This window comes from Leptonotus elevatus, chromosome 1 (assembly GCF_054856555.1).
Source record: "Leptonotus elevatus isolate MCC_2025b chromosome 1, RoL_Lele_1.0, whole genome shotgun sequence".
NCBI lineage: Eukaryota > Metazoa > Chordata > Actinopteri > Syngnathiformes > Syngnathidae > Leptonotus > Leptonotus elevatus.
In genome coordinates this window covers 51,104,811-51,131,930 of record NC_141239.1, presented here as the reverse complement: position 1 = coordinate 51,131,930, position 27,120 = coordinate 51,104,811, and the positions used below count along the sequence as shown (strand labels likewise).

Here is a 27,120-nt window from a genome sequence, read left to right as displayed (position 1 = left end):
CCTGAATATCTCTTCTAACGAGTCCACATGATTTGCTGCAAGAATTTGTCTGTGTGACGCCTGTTTCAAAATATATGTTGAAATATTTTACTTTGGGTTGTGCAAAACAGATAATTGGCACTCATCTCAGCTCACAATGTGGTTTTCTCTTCGAAGACAGGACACAGGTCTCCCCTATTTAATCCAATTTGTTCGTGTGTAATGTGCCTGTAGCAGCCGGTGTGAGTGTGCTCTTCACAACAAAACAAAATTGACATCATTATTGAGATTAACTACAAGGTATGTGAAATGGGTTTAAGGCAGGGTTTGCCAATACAAGATATAGATTGGGAGATGTATTTTTTAAACATTGTTTATTAGTTTGTTTTACAGAGTAGACATTCTCTTTTAATAGACAGGATGTTTACTAATGATTCAACTCTAGCGAACCATATTGAGTCCTTGCCCAAGTTCTATTATGTCACACTTGTACAGTAAGCACATGTGACCCATCTCACTAGAAAATTCCTGTCAGCATCAAGTGACGTCATTGAAATGATAACATGTACAACTTGTTTTCAGGCATTAGTCAACATACTTGAGCAGCAGTTTCATTCAGGATTTACCACTTGCATTAAATATATCGGTTAAATAATTTGTTAAACATTTGAAATAATCTCAATATCACTACAAAACAGTAACATTTAAAATATGGCACCCGTTTTTTGGCTTAGACTTTAGAATTGGATACCAGCTACGCAGGCAAACATTGATCAAACAAAAGGATTGACGTGAACAACAGCGGGATTAAAACATCAAACAATGAAACATATTAACATTAAAAGGTGCAATATTGAAAACATGTTCCTCTTAAAAGTCTCATGCTGTAGGTACAGTATGCGCATCCCGTCCTGTCCGTCAAAGTCTCTATTGCTGCCATGGTTACCAGACTGGGGAATGCCGACCTTCCGGTCAGGGCTGTCAGCCAAATATGCCAAATCTCCCGGCAACAGCAGGTGCAGTGAAACTGGCCAGGGAACATGCTGCTTTCCCGGGTAACTACGTCGCCACCCACTTGCCAGCTGGCACGGGTGCGGTGAGGTGGGCATAGCACACCTTGATAGGATCATAACACGTCGCAGATGACTTCTGTGCTCGTCACGCACTGCAGCATTTGTAGGCCACATACATTATGCGGATACCTGATGATGGGTATTGAGAAGCTGTATCCCACAAAAACAATCTACCTTTACAAAGTTAATAATGCTCTGTTTTGTTGTGCCTAATGAAGTGTGTAAATGTGGATATTCCAACGCAGTTCAGTCCTCCAGGAAGTCACAATACATCAGGTATTTAAAAGTTCAGTCCCCTTTGTAGTGACAATCATTCATAAAGTGCTTTTTTTCTTCTTCTTTTTTGCAACATCTTCTTTGCTACCATAAGAGCTTCACATTTTCTCCACTCGGTTACCAGGTTTGTCTTTTCTCTTGGTTTGTAATGGTTCTATTTTGTGTAGCGCCCAAGACTGGAAGTGGCTCTTAGTGGTTTCTTCTGGCCTTTGAGGAAGCGCCGCAGGACAAAATCAAAGTTAGCCGTCGTTGACATAGCGTAGAAGACGTTTGCTTTGTCTGGTATGAGCAACTCTGAAAACACACGCAGAATGTGAGTTAGTGATCAAAAATACACCAAACCCATCTTTCTTCTACAGAAACGTGCTATTTGTGTCGTTTTCAGTTGTAGATACAGAGATCACACTAATCCATAAATTATACAACTAAAAACTTTCAAATTTAATGAATTGATGGAGTTCAACCGCCTTAAAATAATGTATAAAGCCCAACGTGAAACTTTACCAGTTAATATACACATCTTATTTTATTTTTATTTTTATTTTAAAGGGAAAGTGAGTGAACAGACATTTTTTCCTAACCTAAATACAGAACAAAACAAAAAGAATTGTGTTTTTCAACTCAAGGTGTCAGTTTGTGGAACAATCTGGATTGTAAAACAAAATCTTCTCAGTCTATAAGTATTTTTTTTTAAATCTATAAAAGCACAATTACTTGTAAAATATATATAGCACAAGGACATGCTATTGAATTATTTTATAGAATTGTTACACCATGTTGACTGCTCGCTGTCATTCATTTAGTGTGTGTGTGTGTCTTTGCTATATTGTGGGGCCCATACAAACTTGTTTTTCCAGGTTTAACTACCATTGTGGGGACCGACTTGAAATTGTGGGGACATTTTGGTTGTCCCCACATGTTCAGACCACTTGTTGAGGGTCAAGACTTGGTTTTAGAGTTATAGGTTTGAATTGGGTTATGGTTGAGGTTAGAGTAAGGAATGAGGGTTGGCAATCATTTTTGATGGTTGGGGTTAATGGAAAGGGCTAGGAAATGCATCATGTCAATGAGATGGGCCCACAAAGATAGTAAAACAAACCTGTGTGTGTGTGTGTGTGTGTGTGTGTGTGTGTGTGTGTGTGTGTGTGTGTGTGTGTGTGTGTGTGTGTGTGTGTGTGTGTGTGTGTGTGTGTGTGTGTGTGTGTGTGTGTGTGTGTGTGTGTGTGTGTGTGTTGATCAGGGGCAGATACAACAAGTTTATACTTTTTTTCTTTCCCCTTTCATTTATTTTATTTTAAAGAGTGAAATAATGTTTAAATTTTTTTTTTAACATTTGGTGATTACAATCACCTTATAATAATATAATTACAATATCCTTAATTAAGATTACCCAAATCACCTCAGTAATATGAAGTAGGTGGCACTACTGTAAACACTAATCTCAAATTAACTTCACCTGACTTTGATTGACAACGTCAGTGTCAATCAAAATGAAGTCTTGCCTTTGTAAAGACAGAATTGTTGTCGTAAAGTCTTCAAGTGTGAGTTCTGACCTCTCTCCTGCGAGATGACCTGTGTTAGAGTGAATTCCTGCCAGTTCATGTGATCCAGGTGATGTTTCTCTAAAACCCGCTGAATCACATGTGCTGTTTTGTCCTGGCTGGTCAACTATGAAAACACAAAGACGCACACAGAACAAAGACTCAAATAGATGATATGCATGACCCATTTTGTGTAAACATCAACCATGCATGACATTTGAATGACTTTCAAGCACAATACGATTCACGATTATTAAGCCTTAATAATGTAAAAAAAAAAAAAAAGGGAAAAAAACTCACCAAGACACTCTTGTACATGTTGCCATTGTTGTGGCCCAGGTCCACGCTGACCCTCACAATGCAAAAGTCGGCGCTTTGCCGGTTGTAGACGGCCAGGGAGGTCATGGACACGGAGCGTTTGTGCTGGCAGGCCGCCAAGGACGGAGGAGTGACACAAGAAGTGGCAGAGGAGCAGAGCGAGTCCGAAGACGAGCCAGAGGGAGTTTGGGAGTCCGGAGACGAGGTCGTCGAGGAGCATGGAGAGCAGGATGATGAAGATGAAGAGAAGACCTCTGACACATTGTTGCAAGAACTGTGGAAGGACTGCAGGAAGTAAAATCAGAAAGAGCAACGTTTCATGTGTTATTATTAAGAGGTATCAAAATGAGTTCATTAATTTTGAGTTAATTTAAAGTTCCTTTTACGACACAAATTTTTTAACGTGCGATTAATGGCCGCAGTAGTACTAAATTACAGTAATAAATGTAATAATAATGCATATATTTGTGGAGACTGGGTTCAAGTTCTATTTTACAATTTTAAAAACGTGCAAAATTTCACAAGTCACTTCATGTTAAAGATTAGAGAGCTCTTAATATGAAAAGAAAAATGCACTGAGCTGTCACCGTCTAACAAATGCAATGATGTCATCTAGTGGCAGAAAAATGACCTCAACACAAATCAATATCACACTCGTTTTTTACAGTACAGTACTTACTTTTTTCATTATAACTCAATTTTATAAACTATTATGAAATTACTGAATCAATGTCTAAAAGATGCAGTCATATTTCTATTAGTTTAACTTCTTTTTTTTCACTTTTATGTGAACAAGAGTATGAAAACTTAGGGAACAAATTATTGTACATTTAAAACAAATGTAAAATTTGTGATTAATAATGAGTTAACTATTGAAGTCATGATAAGATAATTGAATAATTCTGATTACAAATTGTAATCACCTGACACAAAAATGTCTGCAAAACCAAGCAAAAAAGAAACCTGCAGTCTGATGGAACAGGCGGAGTTTGGAGAGGACAGATCTTCCAACTCAGAAGCACTCGATCCCGAAGACGAAACACTGATCTGGTCAGCTGGAAGCTTTTTGGATCCATCGCTCATTGTCAAGAGACTAAAGAAAGACCTTGCGTCAAGATTATGTGAGGCCTTACAATTCTTGTGTCATGAAGACATTTTTATGGCACTGTGTGAATGTGTGTGCGTGTACTAATTTGGCTGGCCTCATAACGGTCACGTGATACTCACGAGGAAAGTTTCTTAGTGAGCGTTCTGTGGTTCCAAGTAGTTGGTGAACACACATCCACGGGAGGTTCCAACTGTCTTGAAAGTTCATAACTGTAAAATACAAATTAGAAAAATGGGTAAGATGTAGATTGATGACAAAATTGAGTCACATGCCTGAGGCCGGTAAAACTGATGGTAAGATTTGGTGCTCATCGAGAATTGTCTGGTCTTGGTGGATGTTTGCATTTCTAACACTAACACAACCTATCTTTTATGAGTCAAATATCTGAGACTTTTCCCATCCCAAAAGGCCTATTTCTCTCAAATAGTGTTCACAATTCTGTTAGTGAACACTTCTCTGCTGAGATAATCCATTCCCCGGCAACCAAAGGTGCGTCATATCTTCTTTTATTTAGAGTTAGCATGCAATTGGCTTGGTGACTGCAGGAAAGAATGTCCACCAGTACTGTTGCGTGTGAATTCAAGGATCATTTCTCTGTCATATGCTATCTCCAAAGGCTATTTTCAGACAATTTGGTGGTACATTCAACCAGCCTCTCAGCAGCACACCACGTGTAAAACACCAACCCAGGCACCTTGACCTCAAAGATTGTCTGAACCATCTGGACAGGTGCTGCAACAGTTTGCATGGTCTTCATCCTTATTTTAGTTTTTCATAATATGTAACTGCTGAAGTTCAAGCAAGTGTTTCCTCTTGTGAATGATTGCTTCACTTATGTTATTTGAAATTTGGCAAGAAAAACTTCCTCCAACAATTCACCTTTCTTGATCAGTGAGCAGTTTATGTCCTTGCATCCAAGCCGCAATTCTGGGGTAATGAGGCAGGTTGAACTGAGTACAGGACACTTGCAGCTCACGGATTTGTGACAGAACCTCAAACTCCTGCAGGAACAGAAATGTTTTGATAAACAATGCCAACAAAAATGCTCATTTGGTATCCTTACTGGAACAACAATCATGTTAGCCACTAGGGATGTAACGATATTGGCAATATCGTGATATCGCAATATTGTCGTCATGTCATGATATTAAAAGCAGAACATTGTGAAAAAAAAGAAAAAAAGAAAAAAAAGCGAGGTTGTATTTAATTTGTGCTCTTCTGGCACCCTCTGGTGGTTTGTTTATTAATGCCGTTAAATTTTAATTAGGAATGTTTTGGCCACTGTGGCGGTTATCGGTCATAACAGCAAATATTTTTCAACATCTCAGTAAAAAAAAATAATAATAATAATAATACTTTTGGCCCGCTGCAGCAACATTGTGAATCACATAGACCATGAATGATGCTTTGGGCCACTGAGCCAATAGGAGCACATGACAATGACATGGCCAAGCCTATTTCTCCGTCACTGCTTCATATTATGTACAAAAACACAACATTGTGTTTTTCCCAATATCAGCTTTTTTTATTTTTTTAAATTAAATTAATTAATTTATTTATTTATTTACTTTGCAATATTATGAGTTTTTACACAGTATCATGACTTTTTAATTTTATTTCACCAACCGTCCCACAATATTGTGATATTTAACGTATCGTGATGTCTGGATATCGTTACATCCCTATTAGCCACGTTGTACAGTACTTAAGTGTTGTATGTAAAACTAATGAACAAGATATTTTGGGGGTGTAACAACTCACCCTCCTCCTCTTCTCAAAATTTATGAGACCAGCCTGTGAAAACAATGAATTTTACAAGGTTGTGCGTAGCTGCAATAATAAATGATTAATCCAATCATATAAATAAAGCAAACATGTACAACTTCCTTCATTTTAAGCAGCGTAAAGAATATGAGAACATAAATCAATCAGTTTAATTCTGGTGTAGTGGGCACACAACACAGAAATGTACTTTCTTAAAGGTAATCGGAATATATATATATTTTAAATAGCACAGGTATTTATAGAAATGCATATAAATGATTAAGTATTCTTGTTTGTCTACATGAGTAAAAGTGGAAACTTGACTTTCAGAATTCTCCTTTAAAAGCGTATATTTGTCATGAGCTATAAAAAGCAGTGTGGGAATGAGTTTTCCACCCTATTTTTGTTTTGTTCTGTTCTGTTGCGCTAGCTACTGACTGACTGTATATGCTGTAATTGCCCGTCCGAGGAGATAATAACCTTAAATCATTTCATACTTCCATGTAATAGAATACAAAATAAATGATGATGTAAAGGAATTGATCAAATGTAATGAATGACATTTAAATATGTAAATATTGATCATAGCAAGTTATTCTCATGTTGCACTTTACCTCCACTGTGTCGGGCAGAGCTGTGTCTAGCATGGTGAGGACGGTCAGATAGGTGCCCAAGTAAGGCACCACGCCATTGGATGTATTCTGCATAGAGACAACAAGTGGTTTATTGGGCTACAGTAAATCTGTGGCTTGTAATCAGATATACTGTAACTTTTTCATTTCATGTGTGTCCTACTTTCATTCAAGGTATATTGGTGTGCGTTAGTAGCACAGCTGGCTCATGTTTCATCTCAGGAGACTGTGCAAGATGACTCAGAGAGCACTCTGCTCCGGTCTATTATTACTGGCCTATAATCCTGATGGATCGCGGGCCACTTGAAACTTGCTTAGCACCGAGCAGGGCCAAAGATACTTTTGGGTCTCGGCCATGTTAGACACACTGCACACTGATGTGAAATCATCTCCAGTGTGGAGCAGTATAATTATCAGAGTGATTTTTGCATGGGCCATTTTCAAAACAGATCCTGCCATCAAAGATGGCATTACAACATCCAATAATGCATTACTTGAAATACATTTGTAAAACTTTGAAAGTTGTGAGGCAAAGCTGTCTGGATATGAAACTGCTTGGATATTTTGGGAGAAATATTATCCGTAGTCATTTGACCTCCGTCCACTCCAAGGAGTTCATAGGGTGCTACGTTCACTAGAATGTGAAGTAAACAAAATGATAGCAAAGTAACATTAGATTTAGATGGGTGCATAAATGTTGATAACATCCCTGCACACAAGTATGTCAACTATAATTTCAGTTTATAGAGTAAGCTTTGACCTCCAAACATGTCGAGAATGACTTTTGCCGGGTACACATTAACTTGAAAATCCTGTTTAATTGTTTTCCTTTTAAAGCACAGGTGTCAAAGTCCGAGGTTTTCGAGGTTTCCCTCGTCCAACACACCGGATTCAATGATCAGTATCATTATCAGGCTCCTGCAGGGCTTGCTAACGAGCTGATCGTTTGAATCAGCTGTGTTGGACGAGGGGAACCTAAAACACATGCAGGACTCTGGTCCTTGAGGATCGTCCTTTGACACCAGTGTCTTAGAAGGAGCGAGGCCACGTACATTTCCTTCAAATGCAATATGTATAGATCATCGAGTGCATGAGTGTGCAACAGTGACCTCAGTGTAATTAGTCGTTTCAGAGTAATGCTATTGTGCATAGATATGGTGATGCCACTGAACTGAAAACATGATCCTTCATAATAACTAAAAGAGAAAAGTCAATGTTCTCCTAGCAACGTCATTCATTTGCAGTTACATACTAAGTATAAATGGTTTCAATGTACTGTATGCACACTCGCCTCGAACGTAATGTTTTGGAAAGCCTCAGTTAAGATCACTAAAGATCATTTTTCAAGGAATGTAGGTGGACTTGCTCTGATAAACATTAACTTGTAGGTAGGTCAAAAAGGCTGTTCTTCTTGAACAATAGCACAGTATAAAAAAAAAGCTATTTTGAGCAGAAAATTTCAGGGAGTTTTTATTTGCTGTAGTCATACCAACGTTAGTATAACATGTTAGCATAAGTTTGCTACATACTTTCTAGAATTAATTAAATGATTTCATGAGAACGAAGCACACCCACAACCCTAATGAGGATTAGTACAGATGGACGGACTAATTTGGACTGCTGGAGCAATCCAAGCTGACCTTGGGTGAGAGTGGCGGGGCACACACTGGACTGGTTGCCAGCCAACACAGAATAATATCTTTCATTACACTCATTATTATTAGCATTTTCATCATTATTCAAATGTACTTTAGTCTGTTAAAAAAAAAATCATTTTTACAAGGTTTTAATTGCAAGAATAATGTCAGAGAGAAAAGCAATGCTGCCGTGGAATCACCTTAATTGAGGCCCACTCATAATAACTTATTTTATATATATATATATATATATATATATATATATTAGAGCTGTCAAACTACTATATTTTTAATCAGAAAATTAAGCACATCTTAGAATTTTGATTACAGTAATTTCTAGACTATAAGCCGCTGCTTTTTTCACTTGCATTCGACCCTGCAGCTAATACAAAGGGGGCGCACTATAAAGGAAGCGCAAGAGCGTCAGGCAGAGCAAAACAGACCAAGTGAGCCCAAATACAGTAGGAGAAAATTTGCGCTCTCATTATGGAAAAGAAAGTCGCGAGAACCCGGTGCGGTAACATTAAAACACCTGCGGCTTAGTCGGGTGCGGCTTATGTGTGTTATAAACTCGAGTATTCCCCAAATTTAGCTAGCGTGGCTTATAGTCAGGTGCGCCTTATAGTCCAGAAATGACTGTACTCATGATTAAACACTTAATTAAAAATACTTTGTATCAACATTTTTTGCCCGTCAAATTTGAAAAGCACCTGTCATGTATTAATTATTTTAACATTTAATGTTATGAGGATGTCTTCAACATTTTTTGATCCACTGCACACTCTCATCCTCCTCTTTTTGTTTATGTTTATGACAATGACATCACAGTTGCTCAGGGCTCAGGTAACGACCAATCACGGCTCACCTGTTTTCTTCATATTCCACAATTGACAAGTGGGGCTGCATAGAACATATTGTAAAGAAGAATTTTGACTTAACTTCCAGAGAGGAAAGTCGGCTAGGGTCTGCAGATTTTTTGCCAACAATGGCATAATTTTTCTATTTTTAGTGAAGTGGGGAGGAAGGGTCAATTGAGTGATGCTTGTTTTTCAATTTTGGTCTCACCTCCACCAAGAGTTCTCTATTTGTCAGAAGACAGTTTTCATCAGGAAAGGTTTCACAGAGGTTGTCAAACGTAACCATGCTGTCCCTGCAAAAACAACAGTGAGTATGTCAGTGATTAGCTCCACTAATTGATTTAATGATGAATTGGTATACTTTATAATAGCTGAGAGCACCAAGATCAAGTGTTATGTCACAGAGAAAACACTTTTAAGTTAATCTTTTATTATCCATGACATTTTACTAGCTTGGTGCAATGGTCACTGATGCGCTGTGTTATGTGGGTCATCCAAAAGCAGGTCATTTGCTGACACTGCTCTTGATGAAGGTTCACCACCCTCATTAAAAGAAAAATTATGATACACAACATGACTTAAAAGATAGTAGCGGAGGCGACCTGTAAATTGTTGTCTTCAAAGGGAATGAAATCTGACTTGACCTGCTAACTGCAGCCCAGGTCTTTCTCAGTCTGTAGACCGCATTGGACTGAAGAGCAGACAGGATTGCTTTGAGAGATGAAAAGTTCTTCAAACGGTGGCACTCCTGCAGAGAAATACAAAAGTTACTGGATATGTTGACACGCCTTTTAATATGGTGCATACAAAATGCATATAAGATGCGTTTGCAGCCCTTCACTTTTTTCACATTTTCTACTACACGTTTACAACCATATTCAAAAATTACAACCTCAAGTCATTTTAATATGAAGGTTGGCAAATCTTTTTTTGGGGCAGTTTTGCAATTCATCTTTGCAGCGTCATCAGGTTGGATGCGAAGCATTAGTTCACAGCACTTTTTTAAAATAATTTTTCAACATATATTGTTTAAATTAATGTATTCTATTTTGGAATAATGCCGTAAAAGAAAATGTGGAATACGTTCCAGATGCACAGTAAATGTTGGCTCACTCTCATGACATCCTTTTTTTGCCAAATACTTTTTGGAGCATGAAAATAAATATCTGCCTGGGAATTAGGACATTTTCTAACAAAAGAGACTCTATTATGTCATAACCAGTTTGCCCGTTTAACTCATTCACTGCCACTGACGGCTATTGACGTCAAAAATTCATTTGAACTATTTCTATTAGTTAAAAAAAAAATCCACTTTTGTTAACAAGAGTATGAAAACCTAGAAGAAGAAAAAAATATTGTACATCTAGAACAGATATAAAATGTATGATTAATCGGGAGTTAACTATTGAAGTCATGCGATTAATTACAATTAAAAAAATATATTGCCTGATGCGATTAAAAAAAGAAAAGAAAAGATTATTAAAAATCAGGAGCGTCAGGCGATTACATTTTTTAATTGTAATTAATTGCATGACTTCACAAGTTAACTCACGATTAATCACAAATTTGTTCTAAAAGTACAATAAAAAAATTGTAGGTTTTAATAATCTTGTTAACAAAAAGGTAAAAAACTATTTTAAACTAATAGAAATAGTTCAAATGAATATTTGACGTCTATAACCGTTAATGGCAGTGAATGAGTTAACTCAGCGTGTCGTACATTAATTTTGATGTGTGGCCATAAAAAGAAAATTGGTCATTGAAAAAGTGCAATGAAAAGTATTACCATCAAGTAAACTTCCCAGAATAGACCCAAAACCCAAATACGGTATGATTACTTGTACATCAATGTTTATGCAACCAGTTGTTGGAATCAAAAGTAAAAGTATTCACCTGAGCTACTATGACCCACTTCTCCACGATCCGAGCTCGTTGCGGTGGTGTAGCACATTCAGGGCGGCAGAGCAGGGATATGATGACCAGGTTGGTGATGGCGTTAAACTGTGCAATGGTTGCCCTGATGGTGGGGGACATGTTCTCCTTCTTGTCCCTTTGTGACCACATGCAGCCCAAACACTGGTAAGGAGCCACTTTGACAAATAAAGCCTGGCAACAAATGAAAAAAAGAAGAATATAAAAATATCAACAAAGGTTTGAAAGTTATCAAAGAAGTTCAGGCAAATTTTCTAAAGTAGATTATTTATTGTCTTCATGAATGCAGGGATTTAATATTTAAGTAATTTAATTTATTTACTTTTGCGATGTTACACAAAAAAATTGTCACAATTTATCAAATTAAACAATTCACTATGTAACTGACTGACATGTTGCGTGACAATAGTGTTTAAGAAAGACACATTTGTTTACACAAAGTGGTCTCTGTTAAGAAGACATTTGTATTTGTTAAAAAAAAAATACACTAAAGTACTCACTGTGAAGAAGACACCAGGTTTAATATTTGGATTCAGTAATGTACAAAAAGGAACTATTTTCTCAATGAAAAAACATCAATTTATGTCTTGTGTAGTTTTATCGTAGATTATCATGGATTTATTACCTGACCAATATATCGATAATCACGGTATCGTTATATCGTGAGATAATTGTTATTGTGAGCCTTGTATCGCATATCGTATCGTAGGTTCCCTCCCCTAGTTACCAAGTACTGATACCACTAGTACTTTTGATATATACAATTTCCCCCAAAAAGGCAACAGATAATAAAATTTAAAAAATACCTATATATTCTAATATAGCATTTTTTTTGTTGTTGCATGAAATCAATGGCAATTTGTTATTCTTCTCACTTCTAATTTCTATTTCCTGATGGTAAACAGTGTGGCGAGTACCGATACCTTGAAAAAAGGTCGGGTATTAGCCCGATACTGATATCTGGTTCCGGTACTGATATCTGATGTTGGTACTCGTCCATCCCTAATGAAAATATTAGGCACAATACGAAGCTGTGCATTTTTAGTAACTTTGAGTATCCTATCCACAAATATAGAAGATGCATTGTATTTGCCCCGATCGTCTCCGCTCACTTACAGAATCCATGCGGGTGAGTTGCTCTGCGATGGCTCTTGCCGAGAAATCTATAATGACCCCTTGATCTTGTGCGTGTTCACATCCTAAATCCTCGTCACCTGAAAGCTGCTCATGTGGTTGCACATCTGCCTGACAAGGGCTCGCACGTGTCTCAGAATCTGATGAATGAGCAACAGGGTCAAATGAGCATGTATATGCATCATGAAAATCTAATGATATGCTCGACAGTACATGTTGGAGCAGCACCTTCTTTCTGGAACCTCCAAAGCAATTTTTCAGTTTGCCCGGCCAACGAACAGAAGTTGGGCTGACGGTGAAGTTGTTCGTGCACGGCAGAGCTGATTCGAAGGTGATCCAAAAGAAGTTGCAGGCCAGAGTGCAGCGGAGGATCCCTCAAGTCCTCACTGTATTCATCCAACCATGTCTGGACGAAGGCCAACAGAGGACTGGGGAGGCAGCGGGAAAATCATTACACATTCTTCCGGAGAGGTTAAAGACTAACATGCATATCAATATTAGACTGGACATACTCTCATTCTGTAACTATGAACAATGATTTTTAGGATTAACACAAAATAGATTTTTTTTTTTTAATCCACCTACCCTAGGTTGCATTCACCGTTTTCCAATTCTGATGCTGCACCGTCTCTGTAGGAGGACACAAATTATATGCAATTATCTTTTCTTCAAGAGGGTTTTGTCTGTCCATACGTTATAGCAATTCTCCTCCTGCACTTGAGTCACACAAATCGCATTATTGGCCGGTCGTTACATAATTGTTGTTGTTGTTTTGTGAGCATTTCAATAATTATCACCTGCAGTCTACTTATTATTACTTTGAGGCAGCCATTTAAAAATGATTCAGAAGCAACAATAATGAGTAGGCAGTATGACAAGTGTCAGCTTTTTTTCACGGTCTTCAAGATCAATGACTGAAAAAAGTTCAACGATATGTACAGTAGCTGAATTTATATATTGGTCACATTTCATCAGGTCTTGTTGTTTCAAATGTGTTTCTTTGCTTTTTATTCCCAAAAACATTTTGCTATCAAAAATAAGAATGAATGAGTTTATCACTGTAACTACATTTCTCTAAACATCTCATTCATCATGAAATATAATCTATGTAGACTGCAAATAAAAAAATTTAAAAAAGTGATTATACCTTTGAAAGATGAGCTCTAGCAGCTTTTCCGTACTGGTGAAGGTTCTGTATGTGGAAAGGAAGATCCTGGCGTAGTCCTGGTCCACACAGTCGGCGTCAAGGAGGTGACTCGCGAGCATTTGCAGACTGGCAGCCTTCAGGCGCCGCACTTTGTTGGTTCGGTACTGGACGAAAGCGCATGATGGATTCAAGTTGGGGTCGGGCGTGGACGGGACGGGCACCCGGTGCAGTGTGATCCCATAGATGGCACCATCCTCTGATTCTTCACCCCACTCCTGCACTGGGTTCTGCGGATTGGGGGAGGGGGGCAATGCTGACATGTAATTCACTGTCATGGATTTCTACACGTTAATATATGTCCATCACGCATGTGGCAAATCAACACATTCATTTCAGGATAATAGTGAAGTTGAGCAAGCTTATCTATAAAAAAAAAAAAAAAAACTTTTTTTTTTGTTATATTAAACTGCTCCACTATAACCACACAATGTTTGTTTCATATTAGAGGAGCAACAATTCAATGATTAATAGACAATTAATCAATTATCAAATTAATAAATCATTATTTTGATAATGGACTATATGCCACGGAGGAGGCGGGACTTCCTCGGTTGCGCGTTCCCGTCGACGGGTGCGAGGCTGCGAGTGTATAGTGTCTGTCTCAGTGTCCGAAGCATTTCACATAGCCGATGAGCGGGAGCGCGCGGTTGCGGGGCGCAGGGGTGGGGGTGCGAGTGTTGGAATGGTGGCCAGCAGTGGCCGGAAACGGCGCTGATGTGTAAAACCCGGAAATTGGAAGTCCGTGGCATCCACCCCATAGATGATAGACTTTGTTTAATTTCAAAGTGTTCAAATCCTCAGAATTTCTGCCTCTCAACAGTAAATATTCTGCGATTTCTGTAGTCCTCCACCTGCCTTTATTTTGGGAAAGAACGATCAACATTTTTGCCTATTTGTCTGGCATGTTATGAGTCAAATCATGAATTTAAATATTCATTAATTTATGTGTTTTTTTCATTTCCTGCATTGTCAATTAGGGATAGACCGAAAATCAGCCTGGACGATTATTGGGCATTTTAAGGAATATCTGTATTGGCCTTTTTTCAAAATTTGACGGCCAACAAAAGCTAAAGCTAAAACCTTTTTAATCTCAGGGAACTATTAATTTAAATTTTCAGTTGACTTTACAAAAGATGCTGCTGACCCTGGGAACTTTCTGAACCTTTTGTTCTTGTTCGACATTAAAACAAAGAAATGTAAAAGTCTAAGATTTCTTCTTTTTTGGGGGGTGGGGCTATGGTATTTACTTCTTTAAGTTTTCATTTAACTTTTTAAGACGTACTGATAATGTTGGGACTTCCCTAAATGAAATAGATTTTCAAAGAAATCTACATTTTGAAAAGTCGGAAAAATTGTCCAATAGGCATTAATGCTTTAAGACATTACAACAAAGTTAAGATTGGCATTTGTATTTTAACTCTTTGACTGCCAGACGTTTTCAGAAAAGGGATGCCGCCAGTGCCAGCCGATTTAAGCATTTTGACTGATTTTCAAGGTCCACAGAAAATGTTCTGTTTGGACTATGGAAACACACGTACTACCAAATGAAAGATTGGACTTTCATCTTTCATCAGAAAAAAAGAGTTTGTTTCTACCTTATTCCGTTCTTTAGTAATCAACAATAGAAAATGGTTAGTTTGACCCAATTTCGCCCGTGTTGGACCAAAATACGGAGAAATCAAGCTTTTAGTGAAACGATATTATTTCATGCATTCTAGTGAATTTGACACTTCTTTTTGTCCATGAATGATGCCACAAACACCTAAATAGTGCTTTACTTCTATAAAACACTACCACCAAGAATGAAAAAGTGTTTTTTGATAGCAAAATACGTTTATTTACATTCAACAGTGTAACAATTTGACAACAATTTGGCAAACTATTTACAAATGTGTGCAACTGTGGTGCTATTTACAAATATGTGGATGTTTCAACGACAGTTTTTCTTTTTGTAACACTCTCCTGCGTGCAAAGAGACGTAACAGCATTTGCACAACAGATTGCCTCTTCGCGTGTGCCACTTTCTTGCAGGCCGTTTTTTTCCGGGGAATAGCAAGTATATACTGCAGTGTGTCATCACGTCTAATATCAGGATCATGCTACGGTTACGTTACGGTGGTGTTACGTCTCGCTTCCCCGTGTCCTTCAGTTGCTATACCGGGTTGGTCGGAGATGTTCTGATCCATTTTATCCACTCCATTCATGGTGGCATCGTAGTCCAGAAACAGTGTCTTCTCCGTGATCAGACTGTACCCGCTCCTCCGATGAATATGCATTGGACTCGGGGTACTCTTCATTGTCCGATCGAATGTCCGCTTGTGCAGCTCCGCGTTTTCCGGCCTTAGCAGCGCTAGCCGCGCTAGCCGCGCTAGCCGCGCTTTGCCGGTGGGGCTTACTACGTGTTCATAACAGTCACGTTGGCGTAGAGCTTCATCTTCATCATCATCATCAATCTGCATTGGTCGATGCCAACTCTCCATCGCCCGATCGAATGTCCGATTGTGTAGAAGTACCCGGCCGGCTATTGTGCGCGTTTTCCGGCCTTAGCAGCGCTAGCCGCGCTAGCCGCGCTTAGCCGTGAGGCTTACTACGTGTTCATAACAGTCACGCCAAAGCTTCCAACTTTGGCGTAGAGCTCGTTGTCATCATCATCGTTGACATCAATGCGCTTTTTAGTATTGATTGATGCTTTCCGTCTTTGAAAAAAATGCTCAAGCTGAGCTGCTTGTAACCGGTTGCTTGGTCAAGCCATTGTGGCTTGGATCAGCCATTGTCTCCTCAACACTCTAGCTCCGCCTCACGTCTTCTACTGACGCCCACGGTGGGCGGCCCATCCAACCTTGTGCAAAGAGAGTCATCGCTGCCCTCTAGGGGCCAAAACGAGTCTTTGACTAATCAGATCAGCCTGATTCTTTCAGCACAGCTGCCCAAGGCTTTCCTGCACCCGTTTTTGAAAAAAAAAAAAAAAAAACATAGGGGACGTCTTTTAACGTCCTCGGCGCCCTTCCCTAGGTTTATGCTAAACGTTTTATAACGTTTATGGCAGTCAAAGAGTTAAAAAATATTGATGCAAAAAAAATTCAGCCCTTTTTACTGAAAATTAATATCGGCTTCAAATATCGGTTATCGGCATCCTTGACTACTAATAATCGTCATCAGTATCTGCCCTGAGAAAATCTGTCTATCTCTATTGTCAATTTGAAATAATGTCCTGTTTTTGAATATTGGGAGGGAAATTAAAATGTGTTTTTAATGGACAAAATACTCCACAGATTAATTGATTATTAAAATAATTGTTTGCCTTAGTGGCAGCCCTATTTTATATTGGCTTTAGAGTCCGTGCATGTGCTGAAGTGTTTGTTCCAGACTCCAGAGTTTAGAATTACCTGAAATTTTCAAGAATCCTTTAGTGGTTGACGCAAATGTTTATGGACAAATACAGGATTAGTAAAAGTTTCAGGCATCTAATAACACATAGAAACAGGACACCAAAATAATATCTAAATGTCAGTGAGACAAAATACGGCATGCAACAAAAATCTAAGGCCATTATTAAATGTGTAGTTTCAGAAAAGCTTTAGTAGCCTACATTAAAATATATACAGCTCAGTATACGTACTGTATATAGTTCATTGTTGTAGATAAGGTTTTCAGTATTTGGTTAGACATGTATGAAGGTAGGTAGTAAGGTTAACATGCATGCGTGACCTCCCTTTACTCTTGAGCAGGAATCTGCCTCTCTTGTACGTAGATGGATGGATCCCTCAGAGTGATATCTTAGAAATTTGTCACTAGAACAACTACAGTAGCTATCTTATATTGACCCAAGACTTATGCACAGTACGTACATAGCTGTAAAGTATGTGCAACGTTATCTACCTCAGCGATTAGTAACTAATCAGTTTGTGGGTTGTATATCAATGCCTTCTTAAAACATATTCACTGAAGAGGTCCGAACAGTTTGCACCACAGCATTACCAGACAATACGCATCAGACAAAAGGGTCAGCGTAACTGAGCACACTGTTCGGGTTGTGTTTGTTTGAAGTCTATGTGCAGAAAAATGACAAAGCACTTTTGCAACATCATTTAGATTTACTGGTCGATTTATTAAATGGGATCCATAAAAACAAACTATTAGTCAATGAAAACATAGCTGAAACAAAAAAATGGTTACCGGTATATTATTCTGGATATATTACGCTCAAGATGATTACAGAGATGGAATAGCTCATGTGCATAGTCACTAGGGGTGTGCCCAAAAATCGATTCTCATAAGAATCGCGATTCTCATTTAGTAGGATTCAAAATTTATTTTAAATGTCCCAAAATCAATTTTATTTAAATTATTTTATACTGTCTTCCCTTTGTTTGTGTGTGCCTTTATTGGGAGCGCTGTTCATGTTCATGTTGTACCCGATTTGGCCGCTTAGGGGCAGTGTGGTTCCACGCGATCTGATACACTGTTAAATTGTAGCCACATTAGAGAGTAGAAGGAAAAAGCCAGGATCAAGTTATTCCAATAAAAGTATTTTTTTTTGCAGCGTGGGGCCATTCTTTTAAGTGATAAAAGTACCGCGAGTAGAGCACTGATTAGCATTAGCGAGTCAGACTGGAGTAGATCATTACCATTCCTTGAACATCTTTAAATTGAAGCAAAAATCATTGTCAATCACATCATTTTGAATCAAAAATCGCTCTTAATCAAAAATTGATTTCGAACCGCACACCCAAAAATCGGAATCGAATCGAATTGTGAGACATTCAAAGATTCCCAACCCTAATAGTCACCTTTAATCCCACTTGAGCGATAGTGAATTAGTATCAGACTTCGGACAACTTCACTCAGTTTACCTGAGGAACACATGAGCGTGCAGGTGAGTTCTATAAAACCCTGACCTATATTCTACAAGTTGAGTAAACCCATTTAAAACAACATAAATCTGTCTTCACACACTGTTTTGCATTTGTCCTAAAAAAACAACTCATCTACAATACACAAAAAAAAACACTTACAGTGTTCTACAATTAAAATCAATTCATCAAAGGTTTTAAAATGCGTTATATAACCCTGGCGCCAATAACAATTTGTGCATGACTCCCAACTAATCCATGTGGTGCACGTGTCCCGCCTCACAAATCTATACAGCTGCACGCAACAGATGAGTAGACATGCAATGTTATTTATTATGCTCCACTAGTCTGTATTGACCCACGCAAAACCTTCGAATGCTCAAGTTGTTCTTAATATATCATCATCGCCATGCAAAGACTTACAAATAGATCAAAAGTTGAGAAGAAATGCCCCGTGACACTAGTATCACTCACACACACACGCTCGCATGCACACGCACACCCATTGTCTCTCGTAGAAACGAGTGGTTTGTTTGCTGAACAGAGAGGAAACATTGTGAGCTACGTACTCGCACCCATTGTCCGTGATGCGCTGGTAGCGCTAAGCACAACTAGCAGTCAAATGGAAATGAAGCGTAATACATTGACTTTAATCAACAATCATTGCGTTGACCTTCTTGCACGCATTCCCATGGTCAACTCTGCCTCATTAACTCATTCACTGCTATTGACGGCTATAGACGTCATAAATTCATTTTAACTATTTCTATTAGTTTAACATTTTTTCCACTTTTGTTAACAAGTATGAAAACCTAGAAAAAAATTGTTTTTGGACATTTAGAACAGATATAACATTTGTGATTAATCGTGAGTTAACGAGTGAAGTCATGCAATTAATTAATTAAAATTTTAAAAAATTCAAAAAATCACCTGACACCCCTAATTTTTTTTATAATCTTTTCTTTTAAAAAATACAAATAAAATAATTGTAATTATTTTTTCCAATTTTTAATAATCTTTTTTTTTTTAAGAAAAGATGATTAAAAATTAGGGGCGTCAGGCGACTACCATTTTTAATCGTAATTAATCGCATGACTTCACTAGTTAACTCACGATTAATCACACATTTTATATCTGTTCTAATACAATTTTAAAAAATCTAGGTTTTTATACTCTTGTTAACAAAAGTGGAAAAAATGTTGAACTAATAGAAATAGTTCAAATGAATTTTTGACATCTATAGCCGTCAATGGCAGTAAATGAGTTAATGGACCTCAAGCAGTTTGCACCTTTTGCAAGGTGTGTAAAAAAAAAAAATTCCAGAGCTGGTGTCAGTCACTAAACATCTATTTAAAACCCAAACTATTGAGTTTTCCCCTTCAATGTGGGCAAGACCACCAACCAGCACATATACAAAGTGACCCTACGGGACTTAAGAGTTGTGACAGGACAACTCGTGGCTGCACACAATGCCCTGAGGATTCAACTGTTCCTGGATGAGAAGAACATTTTTTTTTAACTTATAGTAACCTCCCAACTCACTTGACCTGGCCTCCTCTGATTTTTTTTTCTTTTTCTGAATCTCAATGGGAGTCAGATCCGTTTTGAAGATGTGGACGACATCAAGATGGCTGATGGGGATGGAGCTCGGGAGGATCCCACAAGAATGCTTCCAGGGTTGCATGAAGGCATGGCACAGAAATGTGTTTGACTCCAGGGCGCTTACTTGGTGGATAAAACTTGTACTTTGCAAGGCACCAGTCGTGGAACTTTTCCGACAAACCTTGTATGTTCCGCAGCAGTAAATGTCATCAGTACTTCTTTACAAAGGGAACAGTGCAGTGAGAACCTTAAGCATTTTTTAAATGCAAATATGAATTTGACTACTTTAGACTCGACTTGACAAAATGTTAGAAGACTTGCAATGCTACTTGGACTTTATCAACAATGACTTGAGACTTCACTCAGACTTGAGCCCTTTGACTTGAAAAGACTTGCTTCTTCCACCAAAACAAAAAGATTCAAATGTATATTAACGAGTAAGTTCCTCTCGGTGTGTGCACGCATGTGTGTGCGAGCTGGGCTGACAGCGCCATCATTTAGACATGTCAGGGAAGCCGCAACGACGCAAACACATGCCGCCTACGCTAAGGCAAACTTCAAAATAAAGCCGATTAAATAATACATTGACACCAATGCAACAGCCTTGGCAGATTTTACTTTGTAGTCTACCTGCACGGTGGCGTGAACGCCAGCTTGACTACTTCCCTTTTACATTTTGGCTTGAATTATTGACGTTTTTATTGAAATTACATATTTTCTACCACCATTATAATAATGCCACCCCGAAAGTTTATTAAATAGCAAATTTAGAACGCGATTAAACTGCAAGGTAATTACGCCGTCATTGCACGATACGGTACAAGTCTCCGGCGTTCTTGGCTAGTAGCTAACTGTTAGCATTAGCATCAGGTGCTGCAACAGTAGTTTGACAGCTGTTGCTTAGCTCGCTTGCTTTTCTTAGTGTGGACCTTTGCTACTTTGTAATCCACTCTCCCTGTTTAAACGAAGGGAATGTGCCTTAAATTGCACTTAGATGTATTTTTCATTAATAAAAAAAATTATATAAATAGAACGTTGCCTTCATTTATAATTATTTTATAAAACACAAGCCATAAAAACATAAAAAGTGTCCAGTATGGTCATTTGGATTTTAGGAACACAACTTCAAGTGCATTACAAGTGCAATATAACGTAAGGCAGGATACCATGTTATTTTATACATGGACCATGTATAAAATAATGATGTATCTTGCCTTATATTGCACGCAAAGTTGTGTTCTTAAATCCTAATTGCCATATTAGACATTTTATACAGTGGAACTTAAACATAAATATAAATTGAAATAGGAAATTTCTGTTTTTGGAGCTTGGGAACGGATTAATTGCATTTACATTATTTCCTACAGGGAAAAATGTTTCGGAGGTTGAACAATTCGGACTTTGAACACTTTGCAGGAACGTATTAGTTTCAAACTCTGAGGTACCACTGTATATATTGTTTTAAATGTAATGGGCAAAATGTTGTAAAATAAATTAAGACAAAGTTCTATTTATCTGATTTCATTCTTTTCCAATCCGTGACTTTTGTGATCCGTTGCACCACTAGTTGTTTGGGTACAAAAACTATGAGGTGGTCAACAAAAAATGCATTGCAGTATGTCAAAGATTAGATCACTGACGGAGAGGCAACAACTTCAAACTTCGTTCAACATCTAAAGTTGCACAAAGAACGGTAAGTAAGCTAAAGTCAGTTGTTTATCGGCTAATTATCGTTGCTAGCTGCGTAGTTAATGAGACTGTCAACTCACTGGTAACACATTAAAAACACAGAAATCTGTTGCACTATTCTGGGTTCACTCCCTGAGTCCCTGACTCCTACTTTGATGCTCACCCCAAATAATATAATCTACGATGTTGTTAAAATGACTCGAAAGGACTTGAAACTCAAAGTGTAGGACTTGGGAATCGTTTGAGACTTGTCAGTCTTGACTCGAGACTTGACGGCAAAGACTTGAGATTTACTTGTGACTTGCAAAACAATGACTTACTCCCACCTCTGCTTTGCTGTGGAAAGTAAGTTTGTGTCTGTCTTGTAAAGTCTTATGTAACCTGTTGCTTACTCACAATGCACTGCACATATATTTAAATAGTGTATACATACAGTACAGTATGTGTACCTATACTCATGCAGATGGGATTTAATTAAACCACTCAAAATTATGGCAGTTTCATATTTGTAATGTTTTGAGTAGGGTTTTAATAACCTTTTCACTTAAGCATAAATAATATGACTCTTTCCCCAATCCCTGACGTGTCAAACGAACACATTTGAAACATAAATTATTTTATGTTCATGAGCTTCAAGGGTACAAAAGGACATTTTGCAGCGCTCTTTGACTGGCTGTTTTGCTTTCAATCTTTCAATGACAATAAACACGTCTTACCATTGTGAGCTCCCATTTTCCCATCTCGCTTGGTTTCTTACGGAGAACGACTTTCCATCTTCTTTGGACTTGAAATGAACTTCCAGTTGACGAGACGGTCCCTTTAGGGCTGCATGCTTGCTTACGGTAAAACTTTGACAAAGTAGCCTACGGGGTCACATTAGCGCTTTTTATTAAACATATAAATTTGTTAGAGAAAAGTAGAAAGTGTTGACTACATTATAGGAGAGCATTAAAAACGCCGAGCGCTTGGTGTGGCTGGTAGGGAGTTGCCGAAACTGGTTACAAGGATCTCGACTAGACACACCAGCTGCTGCGGCTCGACTCACTGCTTTTTTTATAGAGGGGGAGGGGCCATATTTGGGGAGAGGCGGGATACACGCTCGACGCCAACCAATCTTTTCTCATTCCTCAGTTAAACCCACTCCCTAATCACAGTACAGTACTTTCTGTAGTGCACATAATAATTTTGGTTTGGTTCTCAAAAGAGAAGGAGGATGTGTTTTTCCCCCAAATTCAACACATAGGTATAGGGTTTAGGCTACTGGTGAACATAATGAACAATTATATTCTTTCTTTCTTTTTTCTTTTAATCGAATCTGGCTCTCTTAAGGAAGTGTTCCTTTAGTTTTGCTCGTTGTGCTGGACTAGAATTGCTCAGCTTGGAATTGCAAATCAGGCAGTAATGACACTGACTCCCAGTCCCAACACTCATCTCATCTATAAATTTATAGAGTACGTTAAAACAATCATCGCTGTTTTCTTAAGATGGAACCCAGGGCAGCAGAGGCCCCAGAATTGAACCCTTTGAAACACCACACAATCCATTATACATGTGAATTCATATTGCACATCTCCGTCCGACCACTTACTTTTTTTTGCTCAAAATAGTATGAATAGATTACAACTAAAGGAATCACACGACATACCGTCACAACAGTCACAAGTCGACTACTGAGCGCACCAAGCACAGATAGGCAAAAGTAAAGTAAAGTACAGACATATGCTTTCAAATGCAGGGTGTAAAAGTAAAAACATTTTAGTAGAAAATTAAATACTCAAGCAAAGTACAAAATGATACCTGACTAGTCTATTTCTTGGAATACATCATATACAAGCAAAATGTATACCAGATGAAAGACCAAAGTCTTAGGTATATTTTTTGTATTCATGTCATTTTCATACTTTGTGTCAGTGCACAGTTATAAGCCATCAAATAGAGGGAGTGAACGTGTGACAAGTTGCCCCACCAATGGGTAAGTTGTCACACTGCATGGGGTAAGATGTCACACTGGATTTTGCAACTAATAAAACAAGGACAAATTATCTTCTTTTTTTTCCCTCCTATTTTGTTTTTGTGTTTTGTTTTTACAGCCAGAGAAATTGTTTGTCATTGATCTTGAAAATTTACCATAGTCATTAAGCAAATTTTAAACATCAAATATTATGAAATAGATTAAAGTCCTTAGGAACTTCTGGCATTCATAGCTCCCAGCCTCAAATGCCAGTTTTGCTTCCCTTGAACTGGAAATTTTAGATTAAATTGAATTTTAAAAAATGAAGCATTTTGGTTAATGGATTGATAGATGGTTCATCATGAAACTTAAAACAGTCCTGACGTGGGCATACTGTAGTTCCAACAACTGGAAAATCAAATTTTAAACAAAACCTAGCAAACTAATCTCCTCACTCTTCAGACTCATCATCTGAAGGGTAATTCTGGCATATGTAAACTGAGTTGCCAGAGGAGCATTTTTCATTGGCCCATTCTTTGCATATGTGACAACAAATCCCAAAATGACTGAGACAAATTGCCCCAAACTACCATGTTGGCTAATTATTGCTCTAGTTTAAAGTTAGCTTAAAACAGAGCAGTGCCTGAGGCATGACAAGATGCCTGAATGTCTCCTCTGATGAGTACACGATTTTCTGCTAGAATTTGTCTGTGTACGACACCTGTTTCAAAATATATGAAGCTGAAATATTTTACTTTAGGTTGTGCAAAACAGGTAACTGGCACTCATCTCAGCTCACAATGTGCTATTCTCATCTCTACACAACCCCTGACCATTTTTACAAAGAAAAGTAGTATTCCACTTTTTCATTGCGCCCTGTGGTGGAGAAGAAAATTGCAATGTGACAACTTACCCGTGATACAACTAGCCCCGGTCTCCCCAACCCGCCACTGCTGTAAGATAGCAAATCTAACATCATCCTATCAATTTTTGTATGGTGTTGGGAAGCACCACAGAATGGTCAGAACATAAAAGGTACTAAGCTTCCTGTTAGTTATAGTTTAATTTTTGAAATGGGACCTCCTTGGCCTCTTGAGAGTTCTATCAATGTTTCTCCTCCACATTGTTCATTTAGACCGGACATGAACCATACAGACAGGTTAACAATCCTGCATGTACTGCAAAAAGGACTGTAGAAAATTTGAGGGAGAAAAAATAGTAAAATAAGAAAATTATTACTTAAAATAAGCAAAATGATCTGCCAACAGAACAAGAAAATGTTACTTAAATTTACCTGTAAGATTTTGAAAAATAAAAAATAATACTAGGACTTGAAAATAGTATTTTTAAACTAAAAACAAGTAATATTGACTTTTTTCAAGCTGTAATAAACAGAACTATTTTCTTAAAATATAGTTTTTTCTTTTAATGCTTGGATAATTTAGCCAAAGTGTCAAGCAGGGAGGTAACAGGTCCCATTTTCTTTGTGATGACCCAGCCAGGAATTGAACCCACAACCTCCAAATCTGAGGGTAGGCACTCTACCACTAGACTACTAAACTGGTACTGACACAAGGAAAAATTATCTTAGTAAATATAACGTAATTAACCATATTGCACTCATCTGATTATTTCATACTTGTATTTTTGTTCATTTATCTTATTACTAGATTATGCAAAATCTTTAAAAAGTAAATAAATAAATAAATTATGAAACCCCAGTTCAGGGCCTTTGATGTTGGTTAGTTGTCATCTTAAAATGTGGGAAATGCTTGTTTTAATCCTCACAGTACTTAAAACTGGCTGTTAACACCCAATGCCAAGACTGCTTGATCAAATAAGATAATTAAATTATAAGTATCTTAAAATAAGCACAATGATCTTGCCTGACGATTTCATTTTGAGTAAAAATAACTTGTCAAATCAAAATAAGCAAATTTAGGTTAAATTTAAGAAATTATATCTTACTTAAGTTTTTAAATTTTTTGCAGTGTACTGATCATAGCTTAAACTGGGTTGTCTGCGAGCGACAACGAGACAACACGTGTCATGCAGAGAGGCAACTCAAATTGAAGTTTAGGGGTGCTGACAGTGCTGAGGTCCCGGCCAAGAAAGATAAATGTAGCTGTTTTGTACATTTTAACGCAATCTCATTACCATGTTTATGAAAGAGAAGCATAACACTTTTTGGTCTTTAGCTTATTAGTAGCGCCTTGGCTTTAATATTAACACACACATACAGCTAGAGCTAGCTTCTCCCATTCCAATTCAAACAGAGGATAGTGGTGCTCATCCCTGACCACCTGAAATGTTTCCTAGCTAGAGAAACGGTGTCAGCTAACTCCTACCTAACAACATAATTGCTTTAATTTTGTTATAATTTTACATTTCAACAAAGTCCTGCATGCTAACACACTTCTCTAGCTTGTTTAATAAAAACAACAAATAACCTTTTCAATTTTAGGGGTGCTAGCATTAAATTTAGGGGCGCTTGTGCACCCCCAAATATGGGCTAGAAATGCCCATGACATACAGTGGCCTATTATATTTCATATCGCTAACTACTGATGGGTAACTAAAAGGAGACACACTGTAACGGAGCACATCCTAACTGTTTAATGAAGAACATGATTGCGTATTCTGTTGCAGGGTTTTCCCATAAAAGCCACGATCAGATTTTTTGTTTGTTTGTTTGTTTGTCTGTTTAGGAAAGTAAATACATTACCTTTATATAACAATATCGTTCCGAATCTTGAAGGCTATTCAAACTGTGTGCTCAACTGCGAGAGCCCAGTATAGTACAGTATGTCCTTAACTTGAGATTTTCTTGAGACTTGCACGTATGACTTGATCCCATCTTTGTTTTTCATTGATGGATTCATGGAATTCAAAGCCCTCAGAGGAAGACGAGCACAGATGTTACAAGGTGTCAAGGAATGCAGACAAGCAGTTCTTTATCAACACAAGAGGCAGTTACTTGTTACAAAGTACTTGCGTTCATATGACCGTGCCCAATCATGCTTGTTAGTGGCTCCCATAAAGGCTGCCTAAAAAAAAGTTTGCAACTGTTCAAGAATGGCAGCATAAACACTTTTTTCTACAGGTATTATTCCCCCCCCCCCCCCCAGGTACAAATCACGACTTTTACAGATATACATTTATATATATATATATATATATATATATATATATATATATATATATATATATATATATATATAAAAATTAAAGGTAAACATTTTTTGTTTGTTTTTTATACAGGTGGAAATCATGACTTACAGATATAAATCTATATTTTTTCTGGAGGTAATTATTATTATTATTTTTTACAACAATTAAATTGTTTTACTTACTAGTTAGTTACTTTTGCACCATATTTACCTCCATATATTTGTAGTGTCTTAAAATAAACAAAACTGAAATGAGCATCTACCGGTACACATCATTAGAATATCACCAATATTATTATTTTTTTAAATTATTTGTTGAGTATCTTAATCTGTTATGTTTTGCTGAGAGGACAAATGGATGAAATGCAGATAGTGATCGTTTTACCATATAACAATG

At 37.7% G+C, this 27,120-nt stretch overlaps 1 protein-coding gene across 1 annotated transcript; it reads right to left on the bottom strand.

Annotated features, from left to right (window-relative positions):
* Nucleotides 1-336: 336 nt before the first annotated feature.
* rgl3b (ral guanine nucleotide dissociation stimulator-like 3b) lies at nt 337-22,623 on the bottom strand. Its single transcript, XM_086068264.1, has 16 exons — nt 22,319-22,623; nt 13,399-13,685; nt 12,837-12,881; nt 12,480-12,679; nt 12,234-12,391; nt 11,079-11,291; nt 9,830-9,933; nt 9,394-9,478; nt 6,674-6,760; nt 6,057-6,089; nt 5,175-5,296; nt 4,415-4,504; nt 4,151-4,280; nt 3,170-3,472; nt 2,882-2,996; nt 337-1,622 (listed from the first exon to the last, which is right to left on the bottom strand). The coding sequence occupies exons 1-16, from the start codon at nt 22,340-22,342 to the stop codon at nt 1,483-1,485; spliced, it is 2,136 nt and encodes a 711-aa protein (XP_085924390.1). The 5' UTR covers nt 22,343-22,623; the 3' UTR covers nt 337-1,482.
* Between the last annotated feature and the right edge of the window lie 4,497 nt (nt 22,624-27,120).